Source organism: Sciurus carolinensis, chromosome 11 (assembly GCF_902686445.1).
Source record: "Sciurus carolinensis chromosome 11, mSciCar1.2, whole genome shotgun sequence".
Taxonomy (NCBI): Eukaryota; Metazoa; Chordata; class Mammalia; order Rodentia; family Sciuridae; genus Sciurus; species Sciurus carolinensis.
The window spans coordinates 8269055-8287265 of NC_062223.1; the positions used below are offsets into that span (position 1 = coordinate 8269055).

The 18211-nt window shown below is 46.1% G+C and overlaps 1 protein-coding gene across 8 annotated transcripts in view; it reads left to right on the top strand.

The window, feature by feature from the left end:
- Positions 1-18211, top strand: part of Chka (choline kinase alpha) — a 55035-nt gene that overhangs the window by 26611 nt on the left and 10213 nt on the right. For 3 of the 8 annotated variants that reach the window (XR_007103952.1, XM_047517461.1, XM_047517463.1), the window contains exons 3-7: positions 4585-4614; positions 5588-5641; positions 13145-13258; positions 17078-17211; positions 17523-17627. Coding sequence is in view for 7 of the 8 variants with exons in the window: in XM_047517461.1 (XP_047373417.1) it covers positions 4585-4614; positions 5588-5641; positions 13145-13258; positions 17078-17211; positions 17523-17627 (437 nt within the window). In the remaining variant the exon portion in view is untranslated. The remainder of the gene's footprint in view (positions 1-4584; positions 4615-5587; positions 5642-13144; positions 13259-17077; positions 17212-17522; positions 17628-18211) is intronic. The other 5 variants (XM_047517462.1, XM_047517464.1, XM_047517465.1 and 2 more) reach the window with 3 other exon arrangements.

Sequence of the window (18211 nt, forward strand, 5' to 3'; positions counted from 1 at the left end):
GAAGTTGGAGCATTCTCTACAGCTTTAATTTCTTTCTTTTAGTTCTTGGATTCAAGAAATGCTTTTTAAAAAGAAAATTGTAATGCTTGTTAAGTAGCACCAGCTACAGTTTGTGCTGTGCTTAAAGAGGTACAGTGATTAAGATTTCAGAATGTTATATATTGATAAAGTATCATTTTTTAATTTTTATTATTTGTCCCAGGCAAATCAGATCCTTTTCTTCTGTTTCCTCAGTAGAAAATGACGAACATTTAATACTTTTAAGAATTATGGACCTGAAGTTGAGAATTTAATTGAGGTACTTAGGCTCTTCTTTCACATTACATTCAGCATTATGGAAATACACACACACACACACACACACACACACACACACACACACAAAGACACATACACATGCATGCGCACACACACATGCAGCGTATCTAGTAGTAGTTCTTTTGGTCAGAATTAGCAGCAAAATTTCTCCTTTGTCCTTATCAGTTAGTGAGCTTTTTGTGGTCTTAGCTGGGTGCCCATCTTTTTCATGAAGCTCAGCAGTGCTGACTCCACATGGAAGCATGCCAGGCCAGAGTGGTCACAGCTCACTTCCTGGAAAAATGTCGTCTGCAGGTCAGCCCTCCGGTGCTTAGTGGAAGTCTCAGCAGGCTTTGGTCAGCAGGTTGCCTGCATCAGACATGATTTTGAGAAGATCCTGGAATGAGCCTTCCTTACCCGATTTTCACTCACAAGCTGCTACCTTGTGAAGCCCAGAACCTTTTTGAGGTTCTGGTTTCTTACCCATGTTCATCAGATCTTCCAGTTTGAAGTTATTAATGTTCCAAAAGATCAGGTTGTGTAGAATGTTCTTTGGAATGATGGAAGATTGTGTAGAGACTACCATCAAATATTCAAAGTTACTTTTTTGTTTTAATACTTGCGATTCATTTGTGCTCATGAACAAGTCCCATAAGCTCTATTTTAAATCATCGCTTTTGGATCTCACATTTTAATGTTTAGTAAAATATTTTCAGAGAATACTGTAAGAAACCAAAAAAGCAATAAATATAGGATGTTTTCTTTCCTTCTTGTCTATTTTTTTTTTTTTTTTTTAAGCAGTCAGGGAGAAGGAAAGCCAAGGCCATGATAGCATCCTGCATAATATTAGTGGGAAGGGTCTGTCACACCTTGCACACTCTTTGCCTGGCCTCATCGGAGATGGACCAGAGTCGCATTGGCAGCAGGAGTTAGGCCAGGGCTTACAACCAAATCTTTACTCCTTGAGAGTTGACAGTGATTGAAAAACTGGGGTTTAGTGTTAGAATCCGTCAAAGTAATGGAGCTTGGTGCCACTTCAGGACCACAGGTCCCAGCTCCTGGCCTTTAGAAGGCAGGTTTCATCGCTCTCGCAGTATTGGTAACCTGGGAGTTGTTCAGGACTCAGCTCAGGAGGAGGGTCCTGGGTTAGTGGAGTGGTGGGTCGTTTTCCCAGCCAACCTTTAGATGCCCCAGAAGTTGAATCTGACCAGCAGTTAAATTATTCAATCATTTATCCATGGGTCTCATAGCATTTTTGAAATTTATATTTTAAGGAGAACTTTTGGAAGAGCTCCTAGCTGAATGATCCATGTAGCCCCCATGTGGTGGGGACAGGGTGATAGAGGGAAAGAGCGTGTCCTAGTAGAGTGTTGTCTGGGGCACTCCTCCATGTCTCACTTTACTTCTGTAGCTACCATTGTGTGTGACATAGTGGTTATGTTCTTATGATGTTGCCTATAATTGACATTGATTTGATTTCTTAAATCACATTCCTAGTTTATTATGCTATTTGATAACATGTCATTCTTTTTCCAACTTGGCCCAAGAGCAGCTCATGTGGTAGTAGATCTCTAAGGACACTTTATAGATGTCTCAGATAACTACTTGCTGCTCTTACTGATTTACTTGTATTCACATACCCACATCTAAGGAAAATTGATGTGCTACTTTGTTTTATCTCACAAATGGGGTTTTATTATAGTCATAAACCCTCTGTATAATCATTAGAGGAATCTTTTATTAAGAACTAGCCAGCCAGGTACATGCTTGCAATCCCGCTGTTTGAGAGGCTGAGACAGGAGGATCCCAAGTTTGAGGCCAGCCTTGGCAATTTAGTGAGACCCTGTCTCAAAAAATTAAAAAGGGTGGGATGTAACTCAGTGGTAGAGCATTCCTGAGTTTAATCTGGCACTGTGGAAAAAGAAAGAAAAATAAGAAATGAAGAGGGTAGGAGAAAGCCAGTGGTAGAATAGCTTTGTCTTTTTTAAAATAAATTTATAACTATTTACCTATTTCAGGTTTATAATTCAGAAGTTTTTAGTAAATTGATAGAATTGGGTATCTTTATGTATTTTTGAGATGTTTTAATTTCTTAGGTCTTGAAATTTCAGAAAAGCTTTTTATTCTGGGGGATTCCAGATAAGCACAAAAGTAGACTAGAAGAGTGGTGAGCCCCAGGCGTCCTCCCACACGCCTCCTGGCGGGCAGCTCCTGCATCTGTTTCATCCATTTCCCCAGGGTTATTTCAAAGGTAGTACCAGCATCAAAGTGTTTCTCTCATAAATATTTCAGTCTGTATCAATATAAGATCATTAAAAAAAAGACTATAATAATAATGTTCATACAAAAAAAATTAGGACTGGGGTGTATGTAGCTCAGTGGTAGAACTTGAGTTTAGCATGGTCAAGGCTGGGTTTGAACCCCTGCAGAAACACACACACACACACACACACACACACACACACACACAGCATTATTTGATATTAAATAACCAATGTCTAAATTTGTAATAAATGTGAAACATTTTAGTCTTATAACTTATAAAAAGAAAATTTTTATTAATCTGCAAGTTAGAGGAAAGTTTAAAGTCATACTAAATATTTATACAATGTATCTTAATATCTACTTCAAATAAATTTTTACCACTGAAGTAAAATTCCCCAAGTCCCCAAGTGTATTTTGCTTCCCATCTTCCCAGAGAGAGTGCTCTGACCTCTCTTGGCCCGGTGAGTGGGTCTGAGCCTAGGAGCAGCCTCTGCTTGCCTTTCCACCAGCTGTCTCCCTGGCTCCAGGTTTCCTGGGCCTGCTCTCCTCCTTCACAGCCAGAGAGCCCCTGCCATTCTGTACTGAGGAAACAGAACTTGGGTCGATACTGCAGAAGTCCATCTTGCCTTCATGATGGTGCTCTTACTACTGAATAAGTCATGCAGCCACTGGGGTGGGGTGGCACTGCTAGGGGTGGGAAAAAATGAATGCCTTTTATCTCCATTTCTGGTAATAATATATTAAAAAGGAGTGGTCTTGGGACTTTGAAACAAATCATTAGCCAGTTTGTAACCTGGGATAAGGTGACTTGCTTTTGAGAGCACCATTAAACAGGGAAAGGGACTTCTGTTAGCTAAATAATCTATTAACTGTATCTCCCTAAGAAGATACAGTTAGAACAATAACAAGCTTAGGAATAACCATAGTCGTTTAGAATTTTGTGCAGGTCAAATCCCGTTACAACAAAATTCAGTAGTATATCCAAATTCCTTATTTGTCTTAAAGCTTTCTGTACAAAGCATTAATATGTAATATGTCTGATTATATGATTTAGGCTGGGGGTGTACTCAGTGGGTGAGCACTTGGCCTAGCATGTGTGAGGCCCTGGATTCAAACCCCAATACAGACAAATCTGTTTCTAACTTTACTTGGAGAAAAAAGCACAAGAATTTTTCAAGGGGCATTTCAGCCCCTTTCAGCATCCTAATTAACACTGCAGCTAGTTTCCCCACTACTGGGAACGTGGGTGTGAACTTGCCCCAGTGCTGGTTTGCTCCTTGGACCTGTTTGCCTTGTGTTTCACAGTGCAGGAGTGTTCATTTATTCACTTAGAGTGAATAACAAGTGTAACAAGCATCAGAATTTGCTTGGTGCTTCTCGGGGAAGACAAAACAATAAAAGGTGAAGTCCCTGTTCTTCAGGAATTTACAGGCCACCCAAGAGAGGTCACTGAGCCATAAGTCTAAGGAAACAGTGCAGCCGTGGGAGCGCTCTGCAGCTAAGGAGGGAGGAGAGCTTCAGATGGCAAGCGACTCCTCCCCCATTCATCACGTCATCCACTGAATCCTCAGCAGATGGCTAACGGTATTTTTTTAATATTTTGATTTTTTTATAGTGTTCACTATAACGGGATTTAACCTGTAACATCTTTTCATCAGAGAAATGCAGATTACACAAATGAAAACATCACATATCCTCATTTGTACTTTCTGTACTTTGTACCAAATGTACTTTTAACTGTATGTTACAGATATTAATGAATATGTCTAAATGCAAGTGTTAGAAGCCTTTAGCAGATAGCTTTATGAACATGGATGTTTATTTTTGTTTACTTTTATACTGAGTAAGATAAACATGTACTGTTTATACATGACATGCATTCAAGTGTCTGTGGAATGTTGTTCCGTGTATGATGGGTGAGAGTGTTTGCTGAAGTCTCGAGGTTTTTGAACGCTGCTAGAGTAGCTGGTGTTGCTTAACGTGGCATTTTTTTCCTGTCCACACTTTCCACCCTTGGTACAGGTGTTTTTGATAAAGCTGTGGAATGGAAAGGTATGTTTCCATGGGATGGTCAAGATATATTACCTTAAGTTACCAACCTCTTCTTTTAAAGAGGTTTCCTTTACAGGATTCCTCTTGGGTCTGGCTTAAGCAGACTTTAATTGTAACAAATAACAATTTTAGAGGCAATAGTTGAATATAAAATTTTGATATTACCCTTAAGTTTCTTTCTGACTTTACCCCAGTCCCTCATTTAAGGTACTATGAGGGTTTAAAGCACTTGGGGTTGGGGGGGGTTGCTTTGAAGATACATGCACTCTGTGCCATGAAGAAAGAATATAGCCTCAGAACTGCTTGTGGAAGTTGATGGTCTAGTATGTTGTTACCAATAATTTGCAATTTCATTGAGGAAAGTAATGTAAAAGTAACCTTAATATATTAGTATATAAGATAACTTAGGGACTTTATTAACTTTACCCTGTCCTCTTTTTGCTGGAGCTGTGACCAGCTGCACCAGCAGGGTTAGTCTGGGGGAGTGGCAGGTGCGCAGAGCCATGCCAGGTGTCCTGCCTGCACAGGGCTTTCTTCTTTTTCCATGCTCTGTGCTGACCACAGCCATCCGTGGGTGTGTTGATACCCCAGTCCTTGTGGTTGGCTTGAAAGAACCCCGTAACTAAATTGGTGAGAGCCTTGGCCTGCGCTTTTCTTTAGAAGGCCTGATTGGAAGAGTGCTGTGACTTTCCTCTAACAATGAAATTGTGAAAAGGACCTGGGACGGCCATGAGATGCACGGTTCTTTTGGCGCATCCCTTTTCTTGTAAAGAGATGAAGCACTTTCTAAGGCATTGGTGCTAGTGCTGGAGGCTGCTGGTGCCTTTAGGCTACGCCGGTCCCACGGCGGACTGAGAAGCCCTTGGTAAAGATCTCTGATGTTCCGTAAGCCGTACTGTTCTGGTGGTTGCAGAGTTGTGTCTGCTCAGTGTTCTCCATCTCACCGGAAGTGTTTGCTTTTTCTCATTCATAGAGGTCCTGTAATAAAGAGGGATCCGAACAAGCTCAGAAAGAAAATGAATTTCAAGTAAGTAATTCAGTCCCTTCTGCACCTGCATGAGAGGTAAACTGGTGTCAGGCGACCTTGCTGCGCTGCAGTTCGGCAGTGCCTCTGACCTGCCTTGGAAAAATTCTCATCTGTCCTTAGGGGAAGAGCTGTTGGTATATTGGGAGCCACCTCCTTGAGACTGAGCAAGCAGTGGGCATTCCTAACTCCTCTTGAGGGTGTGCAGATAGTGGAAGTTTGATGTCTTTTATGGCAGCATTTTCTAAACAAGTGTTTGGGGTGCTGAGAGGTGGAGCTTTTGGGTGACATTTGTGTGTGATATTCTGATGTGGAGGCACCTGGATTCCACTGCTGCAGTGTCTCTCACCCTTTCAGCTGTTCCCATGCTTCTCATCAGGAAGCTGGTCAGTGCCTAGCCATTTTAGCAGTCACCCCTTTCCCTGGGGAAACAGCAGAGTTTGTTCCTGTGCATGTTAGCCAGGTGGAAAGACTCCCTAGACTCAAGAGACTGAGCTAAAATGACCCCCTGCCCACTGAAATGCATGCATGCGGCAGGGGGCTGCACACACATGGAGTGTAGAGGCTTAGAAGTAGGGAGTCTGGGGTGAGGATCCCACACCGGGTGCTGGAGATTGAACCCAGGGCTTTGTGCTCTGCTACTGAGCTACACCCCCGTCCCCTAGGAGTGCCCTTTGAATGTTGTCTCCCCTGCGTGTAGACTTGTCGGGAATGGGGCACACGTGTGTGGTGGTCAGCGTGACGTGATCTTCCATCTGCCCCAAGGTTCTAAACGTGGAGAGTGTCTTGCTGCGTCTCACTCTCTCTGCAACCGTGATAGCTGCCTTGTTGCGGAGTGCTGGTTGCCCGGGACCTCTCGGGCACATCCGCCTCACCTGCTGGTGCGCATGCATAGCCTGCCTCCTGCACCGTAGGTCATGCCACAGCTCCCCCTCCTCCTCGGAGCCTCCTGGAAACCTCAGGGAGTGTGAGTTTGCATACGAATCCCGTGGTTGGCAGTGAGCGTGGAGGAGTTAGTTGTGTCTCCTTGTTGAACCCCTTTGAGTCACCCGTCCTGGTTTGCAGAACCCCCTTTTCTGAACATTCTTCCAGAGCCTCACTGTTCCAGAGGACCTTCGCTCACGGCCCTCTCTGGCGGCCATCCGTCACCTCCCAAGTGCTTCTGTGCCACAGGTGGGGCTGATGTCGTCCTCTTCCTTCCTCCTCCCTGCTTCTAACCAGTTCTCCTCCATCAGAAACCCCCGTCCTTTTGAGGCTCATGCTTGGTGCTGTCCCTTCTTCCCACTTGGTAGCTCTTGTCTCCGGGCTATCCCATTACTATGTGTCGGAGACACCAGTCCACAGCTCAGTTTGAATCTGTTCTGGTCTTTTCATCATTCTCTGGCCTCTGCATTTGGACCTCCTCATCCCTAATAGCCTTTTCCTTCTGTTCCTCCTGTTACCTGCTCCCATGGGAAGCCGTGTCCCTTATGGCAGGCCAACTTCGACAGCCCACTTGGCTGACCTCCCAGCCTACTTGGGTGCCTCTACAGTTCTCTGGCTGCCATCAAAACCGCCATTTCAGAAGGTGGGTAGCAGCTACCCTCTCGCTGCCCACCAGCCCTCTGGTCTCCTCATCTGTCCTGCCCAGAAGAACACCCAGCTCTGCCGCCACAGTCCTTGCCTTCCATGTGGTCTCAGCTTTCTCCTCGTGCCTTCTGCCCTGCTCTCCTCTAAGCGCCCACCCTGCTGAGCCAGGCCCAGCCACTGCCACGCCACCTCCGTGCTGTGTCCAGGCAGCCAGGGCTGCTGCAGAAAAAGGGCAGAGTTGAGAGGGTGATTTGACTCCAGGGCCATGGTCCCAGCCTCAGGGTGCACACCTCTGCTGGGACCAGTCCAGTTTCTCCAGTAGTTTAGGATCCGCTTCTGGATCTGGGAGGTCCGTTCCACAGCTAAGTGCTCTTTAGATCCCCAACTCCAGTTTAAGTGGGCAGTAGAACCTGTTTTTTTTTTTTTTTTTTTTTTAATAATTTTTAGTTATAGATGGACACAATACCTTTATTTTATTTATTTTTATGTGGCGTTAAGATCGAACTCAGTCTCTCATATGCTAGGCAAGTGCTCTACCACTGAGCCCCAGCCCCAGCCCCTAGAACATGGTTCTTGACGGCTGCCAATCTCTTGTCCCTCATCTGTCTACCACAGGCCCTGTGCATTGGCACTTCGTCATTGACTGCCGCTACTCAAGGGTGTTCTGTGCCCCACACTTGACCTCCTTTCCTCTTTGAACCTGACTTCCTAGTTTGTTGTCCCCTTCACTTCTGGGTAACAGTGCTCTCTGTGCTGGTGCCCTCCCTGCTCCCACCTAGTTTCTGCTCTTGTTCCCGACAAGACTTCTCTTTTCTTTTCTTTTTTAAAATATATATTTCAATTTTCATTCATTTTTATTGGCTGGGGTTTGTGGTGGTTGTCTGGTCCTGAGGGTGGAACCCAGAGCCTGGGGCATGCAGGGTACATGCCAGACCCCAGCGGGCTTTATTGAGACAGAATCTGTTGTTCCTGCTTTCTTACTTCCCAATCTTCTTTTTCAGAAAAAAGACTTGGAACAATTACAAAAGTAGTACAGAGAGTTCCCAGGCACCCCTTCCCTGGCTTCCCTCAGGTTCTCATTTTACATAGCCACAGCATGGTGACCAAAATCAGGTCCTTGACTCTGGTGCAGTAGTATTAACCAAACCAGATCTTATTTGAATCTCCAAAGATTTTTTTCCTAATGCTTGCTTTCTTTTTTTTTTTTTTGGCGGTGCTAGGGATTGAACCCAGGGCCTTGTGCTTGCGAGGCGAGCACTCTACCAACTGAGCTGTATCCCCAGTCCCGCTAATGCTTTCTTTTGTTCCATCCTAGGGCTTAGTCAGGATCCCAGGATTGCATTAGGTGGTTTCTGCTTGGTCTTTCTCAGCCTATACCAGTTCTTCCTGTTTACGGTCTTGATACTTGGGAAGAATGCTGGTCAGTTACTGTGGAGAATGTCCTCTCAGTCTTGGTTTATAAGCCTCCTTCCTTGTGATTGGAATGAAGTCATACAGAACTGCGGTGACGTCTTCTCCAGAGGCTCACATGCCAGCATTCTTATTACCGGGTGTTCAGTGTTTTGAATAAATGATAACAGTGTAGATGGAAGTGAGAGTCCATTTAGATCCCTTGCTTCTATCCCCCTTTACTCCCTCTCCAGTCCTCTTCACCTGCCCCACGGCTCCTTTGAGACATTGTGTTCATCACCAGCAGCTTCCACCTTGCCGGGTCCAGTGTCCTCTCTCCTCTCTTCCTGTCTGACCCTTAGCAGCATTGACACAGTACCACCCCCTCCTCCATGATGGCAGACGCCTCACCTCCCTTGCCAGCCCCCCACTGCTCTGTTCTTCCTGCTACCCAGTCAGTTGACCCAGTGGTGGGTTGTAAACCTCTAATGGGGCATGAAACGTATGCATTTTTGTACCTTTTATATTTTTTTTGAGCTGTCAGAGTCAACCAGTGTTGCCTGGGTTGGCCTTTAACTCTCTTGGGCTCAAGCCATCCTCCTGCCTCAGCCTACCAAGTAGCTGGGGCTACAGGGTGCACACCACTGTGACTGGCTTCTTGACTTGGAAATGAAATAGAGTAGAAAATATTAGGAAGGGCTACCCTGTTGTGAGGAAGAGTGTTGCTGTGTGTAACTTCTAGCATGTGTGTTGATGTTGAAAGGCCTTCGTACTGTGGGGCAGTCAGTTTGGAGGCTGTTGCTGTAAATGGTGGGAGTTCTCAGTCCTAGCACTGGTTCTTCCTCTTCTGTGCCTGGTTGAGCTCGTCCAGTACAATGAGTTTTTGTTTTATTTTTGGTATCAGGGATTGAACCCATGAACATTTAACCACCGAGCCACATCCCAACCCCCCGCCCTTTAAATTTTATTTTGAGACAGGCTCTTGCTAAGTTGCAGAGACTGGCTTGGAACTTGCGGTCCTCTTGCCTCAGCCTCCTGAGCTGCTGGGATTGCAGGTGTGTTCCACCACCCCTGGCTCTTTCTTGTTTTTTTATTTTGAGACATATTCTCATCAAGTTGCCCAAGCTGGCCTTGAGCTTGCTCCCAAGTAACTGGAATTACAGGTGTGCCTAACTAGGACTTGGAATTTGATTCTTCAACCCAGGTCTTTCCTAAACTCCAGTCCTCTCTGCAGGCTGCTCTTGTCCTCTTTCCCCTGATTCCTCTGTTCTGGCTACTCTCTCTTCTCCCGCTTCCTTGAATACACCAGACTCCTCTGCCTGAGGACTGCTCTTGGCTCCTCCTCACCCTGTGGGCCTTCTTAGATAGAACTGTCCAGCCATAAAGCCCTTCTGTTCCTCCAGTGGCAGCTCATGAGCCTGTCTGTGGTATGTCCACTCGTTCGTCTGCCCCTCTCTAGAGTGTGAGCTCTGTGCAGGCACAGACCTGACGGTCTTGGCCCCCCTCACCTATTACTTGGCACAGTGCCAGGTTTGTGGTAAACATTATTCATAAATGTGTCTGGGTATCTGGGGTGAATGTATGAATAAATCTTTTTTTTTTTTTTGGTACTGAGGATTGAACCCAGGGTTGCTTAACCAATGAACCATATCCCAGCCCTTTTTCTTTACAGACAGGGTCTACTGAGTTGCTCAGGGCCTTGTTAATATGCTGAGGCTGATTTTGAACTCATGATCCTTCTACCTCACTCCTGAGCTGCTGGGATTATAGGGTCACACCACCGTGCACAGCTCAGTGAATCTTTATTTCTTTTTCTTTTTTTTTTTTTTTTTGCGGTACTGGGGATCGAACTCAGGGTCTTGTGCTTGCAAGGCAAGCACTCTACCAGCTGAGCTATCTCCCCAGCCCGAATCTTTATTTCTGAAGCCAGAGTAAATAGTTGAAGTACTGATCTCTTCTGAAGAAGTAGGGCCAGCCGCAGGGCCTGCAGTTGGCCCAGGGTGCGACGCAGGCCTGTCACCGCTTGCTTGCTGTCAGCCGTGCGCAGGACGGGCTTGGAGACTAGTGCTCACAGAGCAACCCGCAGGCACCCACTGCCGTCCTTCTTGCTTGTGTCTTGGTCTTTTGTTCATTTTCTTGGTCCATAGATTCTGTCCTCTACCCACTGTGCCCCACCCTCCTGCTGTGAACAAATACCAAACTGTGGAATTATATGAGAACTGATTTTTTGTTTATACTTTTTTAAAAGCGGCAGGAAGAGAACTGGGAGGTTCTGTAAGTCTCTGTTCATCTCAGCATCATTTCTGGGCATGGGTTGACTCAGCTCTTGAGAAGAGTCCGGACAGCCCGTCAGTCCAGGCCCCAGGTACCGTGCTGCCCCATGTAAATAAAGTCAACTCCAAGAGCCTCTGTTTGGAGTGGGCATGGTGTGCAGAATGCTGAACCTACTGGGGCCACAAAGCAGATTTAACTCAAGCAGATTGACTCAGTTTGAAACTCTCATGGGTATTTCAGGTTGTATATGTGTATGTCTTATATACAGTTCCCACCCTAATAGCCTTCATCTTGATTACTTTATCATTTGTGCTGGGCGTGGTGTGACGTGCCTTTAATTCCAGTGACTCAGGAGGCTGAGGCAGGAGGAGTACAGGTTCAAAGCCAGCCTCAGCAACTTAGTGAGACTCTAAGCAAGGTAGTGAGACCCTTTTCAAAATGAAAAATGAAAAAGGGCTGGGGATGTGGCTCCATGGTTAAGTGTCCTTGGGTTCAATCCCTGGTACAAAAACAAAGGTAGGGGAGTGGAAAACGCATTCGATCCTGACAGAGTTCTGGGTGCCTAGACAAAAGACGACCTAATTCTCCTCTTGGAAGTGATTGGAGAGTTGGAGTGCATGGGAGAGTCTACAGGTGGCAGAGCGTTACGAAGACCCACCAGTGGCAGATGGCCTGCTCTGCCGGTCGAGGCCGGATCCTCTTGTCCTACAACGCCTGCCCAGGTTCTGTTTGCTTTTGCGTTTTATACAGTGTGGGAGGTGCCTACAGTCCCTGGACACCAGGGCGCACTGCCCATGGCAGCAGTGGAGCAGATATTGAAGCAGAGGCCTCTTTGCAAGCCTTGGGGTGAGCTTCCTTGAGAGAGTTTCTCCAGTGCTGAGCCCACAGTGACTCTGCCTTCTGAACAGGTGCTGTGAGGATCAGTGAGTGATGGAGGACATTTTGCCAACTAGAGAGATTAGGTATCGTCTTTCTTTAAGGATTTAAGCAATACAACTTGTTTGATCAAATCCTACTCTAAAATTCATTAACTTGATCGAATCAGTGCTACATCTGTGTTGTCCAGTACAAAAAAACCTGCGAATGAATGAACTGAATAATAAAGATTGGGCCTCACAAGGTGATGTTTATACCATAATTGTTGGGATTATACAGAATGATGGTTAGACTGTAATTGTGGGGGATCACCAAGCATTCCATTTTCCCCACAGTGTTAAGTGACCGAGTGACTCTCCAGTGTGACCTGATGTCCTTTGAAAGGAGCCTTTCTCTTTTGTTTGCTTCTCACTGTAGCACTCCGTCACTCCGAAGGAACTTTTCTTCTTAGTCTCTTGATTTGGCTTTGTAATGTGAGCACGTTGAACAGTGTTCCTCTGGGGTCACGTTCCCCACGGCACACTTCTCAGCCAGACGGAAGGAGCGTCATCTGTATCCCTGCTGGCTCCTCCATTACTCAGGTCAACGCAGAAACTCACCATTAGGGCCTAGGGACCGCCATTGGTAAAAGCTCTTTAGGAGACCTAGGACTCCTGGTTGGGAGGGACTCTGCCCCACCCCTTCACACCAGGGTGGAAGCTCTTCTGCTGCATTGAACTATCGAAGGGAAAAAGACTGAGGAATGAGTTTGAAATGAGACAAAACGATGAGCTTTGAAGGCAAAATGATTATAGATCCCACGTGAATCATAGGACTGCCGTTGGAACCTACAGGCTTCCTAGAGCTTTTAGCAAGAAGACCAGCCGTAGAGGAGCAGGTTGGGAAGAAGGCTGAAGCTAGAAACCCAGAGTGCTGCGTGCCAGTCTGTGTTTTGCACCAGAAAGCTCTAGAACCCAGACCTGAATCAGTAATTCTCAAACTTCCTAGGTCCACAGGACAGTTTAGTGGGTAGAAGGTCTTTGGATCATTTGCTTCTCTGGGACTGTCTGTCACAGGGCACATTGGCTCTCACCGAGTGGGTGGTGGTGTGGTCTTTGGTCAGAGGCTGAGGGCAAGACTCATATCGGCTGTGAACTAAATAGAAGCCATGCTCAATAGATTTTTTTCTATTTTTGGATCAGTGACCTAAATTAAAATAGAATTTTGAATATCATGTAGTATAATGCTTGCAAGCATGGGTCCTACAGATGACAAGACCTGTTTCTTCATTTTTATCATGGGGTGACGATGGTGCTAGTCTGTGTCTCATCATAGTGAGAGGAAAGGAGGACACTGATCAAGAGATGGCTGTGTGGTGCAGGCACTCAGTAACACCTGGTTTGTTGCCCTCTGTTCTAGGGGGCCGAGGCTATGGTTCTGGAGAGCGTTATGTTTGCCATTCTCGCAGAGAGGTCACTTGGGCCAAAACTCTATGGCATCTTTCCCCAAGGCCGATTGGAGCAGTTCATTCCGGTAAGATGTGTGTGTGAATGGTTACTTGACATGAACCACAGACAGAGGTGGATTCCTTGTCTCATCATGGAAAGAACCTGAATGCTGTGGCTTTAAATGAGTGGGTTGTGACCTGTGTTATTAAACTGGATCAGAAATAATACAGACTATATCTATATCTATCTATCTATCTATATATATTTATTATTATTTTTTGGGGTGGTGTATATCAGAACCTCTTTCTTTCCTACAAAGAAACAGTCTTTCAAATTAAAAATATATGCGAGGGCTGGGGTTGTGGCTCAGTAGGAGAGCACTTGCCTGGCATGTGCGACACACTGGATTTGATTTTCAGCACCATGTGTAAATAAGTAAAATAAAGGTCCATTGACAACTACAAAATATTTTTAAAATATGTGAGAGTCACCTTTCCATTATCCTGCAAACTTTCCTCTTTCCACCCTAATTTCTGTCACCTTCTGGGGCCTTCTATGGTACCAGGATTAAACCCAGGGTCGCCTCACCACTGGACCAATCCCCAACCTCATTTATTTATTTTGAGGCAGGGTCTCTCTGAGTAGCTCAGAGCCTTGCTAAGTTGCTGAGGCTGGCTTTGAACTTGTAATCCTACTGTCTCAGCCTCCTGAGCTACTGGGATTACAGTGTGGGCCACCACACCTGGCCTGGGGCCTTCTTTTAGAAATTGCTGGTGGTGCATCTGGGCTCCCAGCACACTTGCTGTGTCTCCATTCCCTCCTCTTCAGCATCTGTCCTTCACTTTGGCCTTTCCACTTGGAGGGTCTCTCCTGCCCTGTCCCTCTGTTCCCGCATGCCTGGCAAATTCTTCAAATCCTCTGTCTCTAAGCAGTCATAATTATTTTCCTTTTCTTAGTCTCCTGAAGCTTTTTTTTCCCCACTAAATACCTTTATTTATTTATTTTTATGTGGTGCTGAGACTTGAACCCAGTGCCTCACATGTGCTAGGCAAGCGCTCCACCACTGAGTCACAACCCTGGCCCTGTCCTGAAGCTTTTTTTTTTTTTTTTTTTTTTTGCGGTGCTGGGGATTGAACCCAGGGCCTTGTGCTTGCAAGCTGAAACTTAAAAAAAAAAAAAAAAAAAAAAAAAAAAAAAGCTTTAATATTTTTTTAGACAGAGTCTTGCAGCAGCAGAACACAGGTTGTGGCATCTGTGGAATTGATCCCAAGATCCTGGAAAGTTTTGTGTGCTTTGTGCACACAACTTAATACATGGTGGAGTTTGTTTTTGTTTTTTGTGGTGTTGGGAATTGAAACCAGGGCCTTGAGCATGCTAGGCAAGCACCCTGCCACTGAGCAACTCCTCAGCACTCCTGTTTGTTTTTTATTTTGAGACAGGGTCTCACCATGTTGCTGAGGCTGGTCTCAAACTTGTGTTCCTCCCGAATAACTGGGAGTACCCTGATGAGCCTGACAACTTTTATCTTATCTTTCTTCTAAGTTTATATGTTGTTTACTTGGTTTGTTTTTTGTTGTTGTTGTTTTGCTTTCTGTTGTTGTTGCTTTTAATTTTGAGACAGAATCTTATTAAATTGTCCGGGCTGGTTTCACAATGTGACCACCGTTCTCCGCTTCCTCATAGCTAGGATTATGAGTCTGTGCCCCACTATACCTTACCACAGTGGGGATTTTTTTTTTTTTTAATATTGGGGATTGAACTCAGGTTGCTTTACCACTGAGCTACATCCTTAGCCCTTTTTATTTTTCATTTAGAGACAGGGTCTTGCTAAATTGCGAGTATCTTGCTAAGTTGCTCAGGCTGACCTCAAACTTGCGATCCTCCTGCCTCAGCCTCCCGAGTTGCTGGGATTACAGGTGTGTGTCACCATGCCTGGTGAGATTTGTTAAAATACTAGGTTGAACCATATGAAACTGCCAGTATATGACTGTTTTTGACCCACAGAAATGACAATTGCATTTTATTTCAGACTAATATCATATATTATTTCTTGTTTTACTCTTGGCCACTGCATTGGATTGATGGATTCCATCCTTTTTGATTCCTGTAGCTGTCTTTCAGAGGGCCATGTGAGATTAATAACCCCTACGAATGATAATCTCCATTTCTCTTTCTGTCTGCTGAGGAAGGAGCAGATACTGAGATTTGTTCATCTTTGAGCAGGTTAACTTTAAAAAAAATTTTTTTTTAAATATATTTTTGTAGTTATAGATGGACAGCATGTCTTTATCTTATTTGTTTATTTTTATGTGGTGCTAAGGATTGAACTCAGGGCCTCACACATGCCAGGCAAGCACTCTGCCACTGAGCCCCAGCCCCAGCCCAGGCAGGTTAACTTCAAAATTTCCACAGTATTACAGCCATGTGCTGCGTAACACTGTCAGCAGTGGACTGCGTGTATGACAGTGGTCCCAGAAGATGACCATGCAGTGGGAGGATTTCTGTCCCTGGGTGGTATTGGGTCAGAGTGTAGCACCTCATACGTTGGTGGCGATGTCGAAGTAAACACACTTACTGTGCTGCCAGCCATCTCAAACGTGCTTTCATACACACGGGACTTGACTAGTCACCTATTTAGTGTACTGTTCATGGTTGCTTTAGCACTTCCGCCTTCCACCGAGCAGCACTGTAGAGTGGTCCTCAGGCTGGCAGCAGCCCCTGCCTACAAGCCCCGTGGTCATGTCATGCTCTCTGGTGCCTGACGTAATCTGGCTTTGGTCATCACAGCCCTAGAGCAGAGACTGGACCGCACAGCCTAGGTGCATCTCGCCGGCTTGGCATGTTGGTTGGTACTCTTCCCTTCATACGACAGTGACATCACGGAACCACACATTTCTGGAAATGTTTCCATCCTTGATGGGCATATGACTGTGCTGGCCCTTTTGAAAGCCACGTGAGGTGCCTTAAGAAGCCCGAGCATCCTCCACTGGAGGCTGAGCTCCCTGTCCCAATTGTGGCATGGCTGTAGAGAATGTCGTGGATAGGATTCCCGGACTGGGTGGAGATCGGGCCTGTGCCTTCAGTGCTCTCAGCACACAGCACCTGCCATTTGTCAGGACTCACCTGGGTTAGGTGCACCGTCCAAGTGGGAAGTATGCCCCTTACCCCTTGCCTGCTCTGTTGTGCCTTTGGAGACACGTCCCTTGGGGTCAGTAGGGGAGTAGCCTGTGTGGATAAGGTGCAGAGTCTTCCTTGACTTGAGGCTTCCTGAGCATACTGAAAGAGTCGCTGACCAAGCATGGCCACAGGCTGCATTGGGGGCATCACAGCCTCGAGAGGCTGAGGGCATCCTCTGTGACTGCCACCTTATCCTCTGTGGCCTGCCAAGCCTGCTCTCTGCCAGACCAGGTATAGTCACACAGTAAGAACCACTGCCCTGGCTCTTCCTGACCTCATGGTACTTCCTGGTCAGCACTGGTTCTGACCAGCACTCCATCCCGCCAGTGCAGGCAGAGCAGAACCCCAGCTGAGGCATACTGCCGAGAACTGGGCTCCTGGTGCTGTGGCGTGGACGGCTGGCGCTGTGAGGTGGTAGAGGATAGACTCACTGACTGTAGGAAAGGGGCTTTTATTCATTGAAATTTAAAGAAGGACTTCCTTATAATTAAAAAAGGTTCATAAGGATATAGACCCTGGGAGGTGGCCTGGCCTGTCTGTGGAATTGCCGTGGCAGTTGCTGGGTCACCGTCTGTCAGGGCAGAGTGTCCCTTCTGAAGGGAATGTTGTTAATTGGGTGAGACTGAAATGCTCTACAGAAATTGACTTCTAGTTCTTAAGATTGTGCGATTTCACTTTTTTTAGATTAGCAGGTAAATGTCGGTTTTTAACTCCCTTTTTCTTTCAGAGTCGGCGATTAGACACTGAAGAATTAAGTGTGCCAGATATTTCTGCAGAAATAGCTGAGAAAATGGCCACATTTCATGGTATGAAAATGCCATTCAATAAGGAACCAAAATGGCTTTTTGGAACAATGGAAAAGTAAGTGGTCCAATGGCTCGGCCCTCGCTTAGTTTTGTACCAGGGCAGGCTGAGGCCCTTTGTATGCCGGCCCTCAGGGTGGTGTTTGTCTCACGGGTAAGTTTGTCTTGCATGGGGCAATTAATTCCTGAACCAGGAAAGACGACTTGGCAAAAATGCTGTCCCACAGGGCGGGGGCAGAACCAGCTTCCCAAAATACCATGGATCCTGGTCACCACCCTTCCCCTCCTTCCTGGAGAGCAGAGGGCTTCCCTGGAACTGGGACTGTCCAACTGAGAACCAAGCTCTGAAGCTCCACCTTCCTTTAACAGATACCTAAATCAAGTGTTGAGGATTAAATTTACTGGGGAGTCCAGAATCAAACAGCTCCACAAGCTCCTGAGTTTCAATCTGCCTTTGGAACTGGAAAACCTCAGGTGAGAATTGACTTCTTTCCTGGCAGAGCACATCTGTCCAGAAATGAAGCTACTCGTAGTCACGAGAACTGTCGTCAGTTGGTGCTGATTCAGCACACCCTGAGCCCGGCCTCTCTTGCTGGTTTTGCAGGGTGAGTGCGACAGGTGGGTTTTGTTGCCTGGGATGTTCACAGAGGCAGTTGCTTTATCTCTCATGTTCCAGGAAGGCTTCATGGGGAAGGCCGACTTGAAGAGAAGTGGTTTGGTCTAGGGGCAGGAAAGTGTCTGGGGCCGGTACAGGCAGGAAGTGTAAGCAGATGAGAGAAATGGCTCAACCTGAGCTCTGGGAAGCTGCGAGAATCTTGAGACTGATCTCTGAGTGCACACACACCTGCCAGCATGTACAGCCACCCTGCTGTGCTGGGCCCGTGTGACGCTGAGGAAGTGGTGACCAAGACGGCATTTTTATGAGGCCAAGTCAGTGACGACATGGTATCAATCGCAGAAGTGCTGTGAAGGAGATGTGTCCAGGGTATGTGTACCCAAGTACACCAACACAGAGGAGTCTGCCAGTCTGGGACAGGAGAGCCACAGCCTGTGCAGTT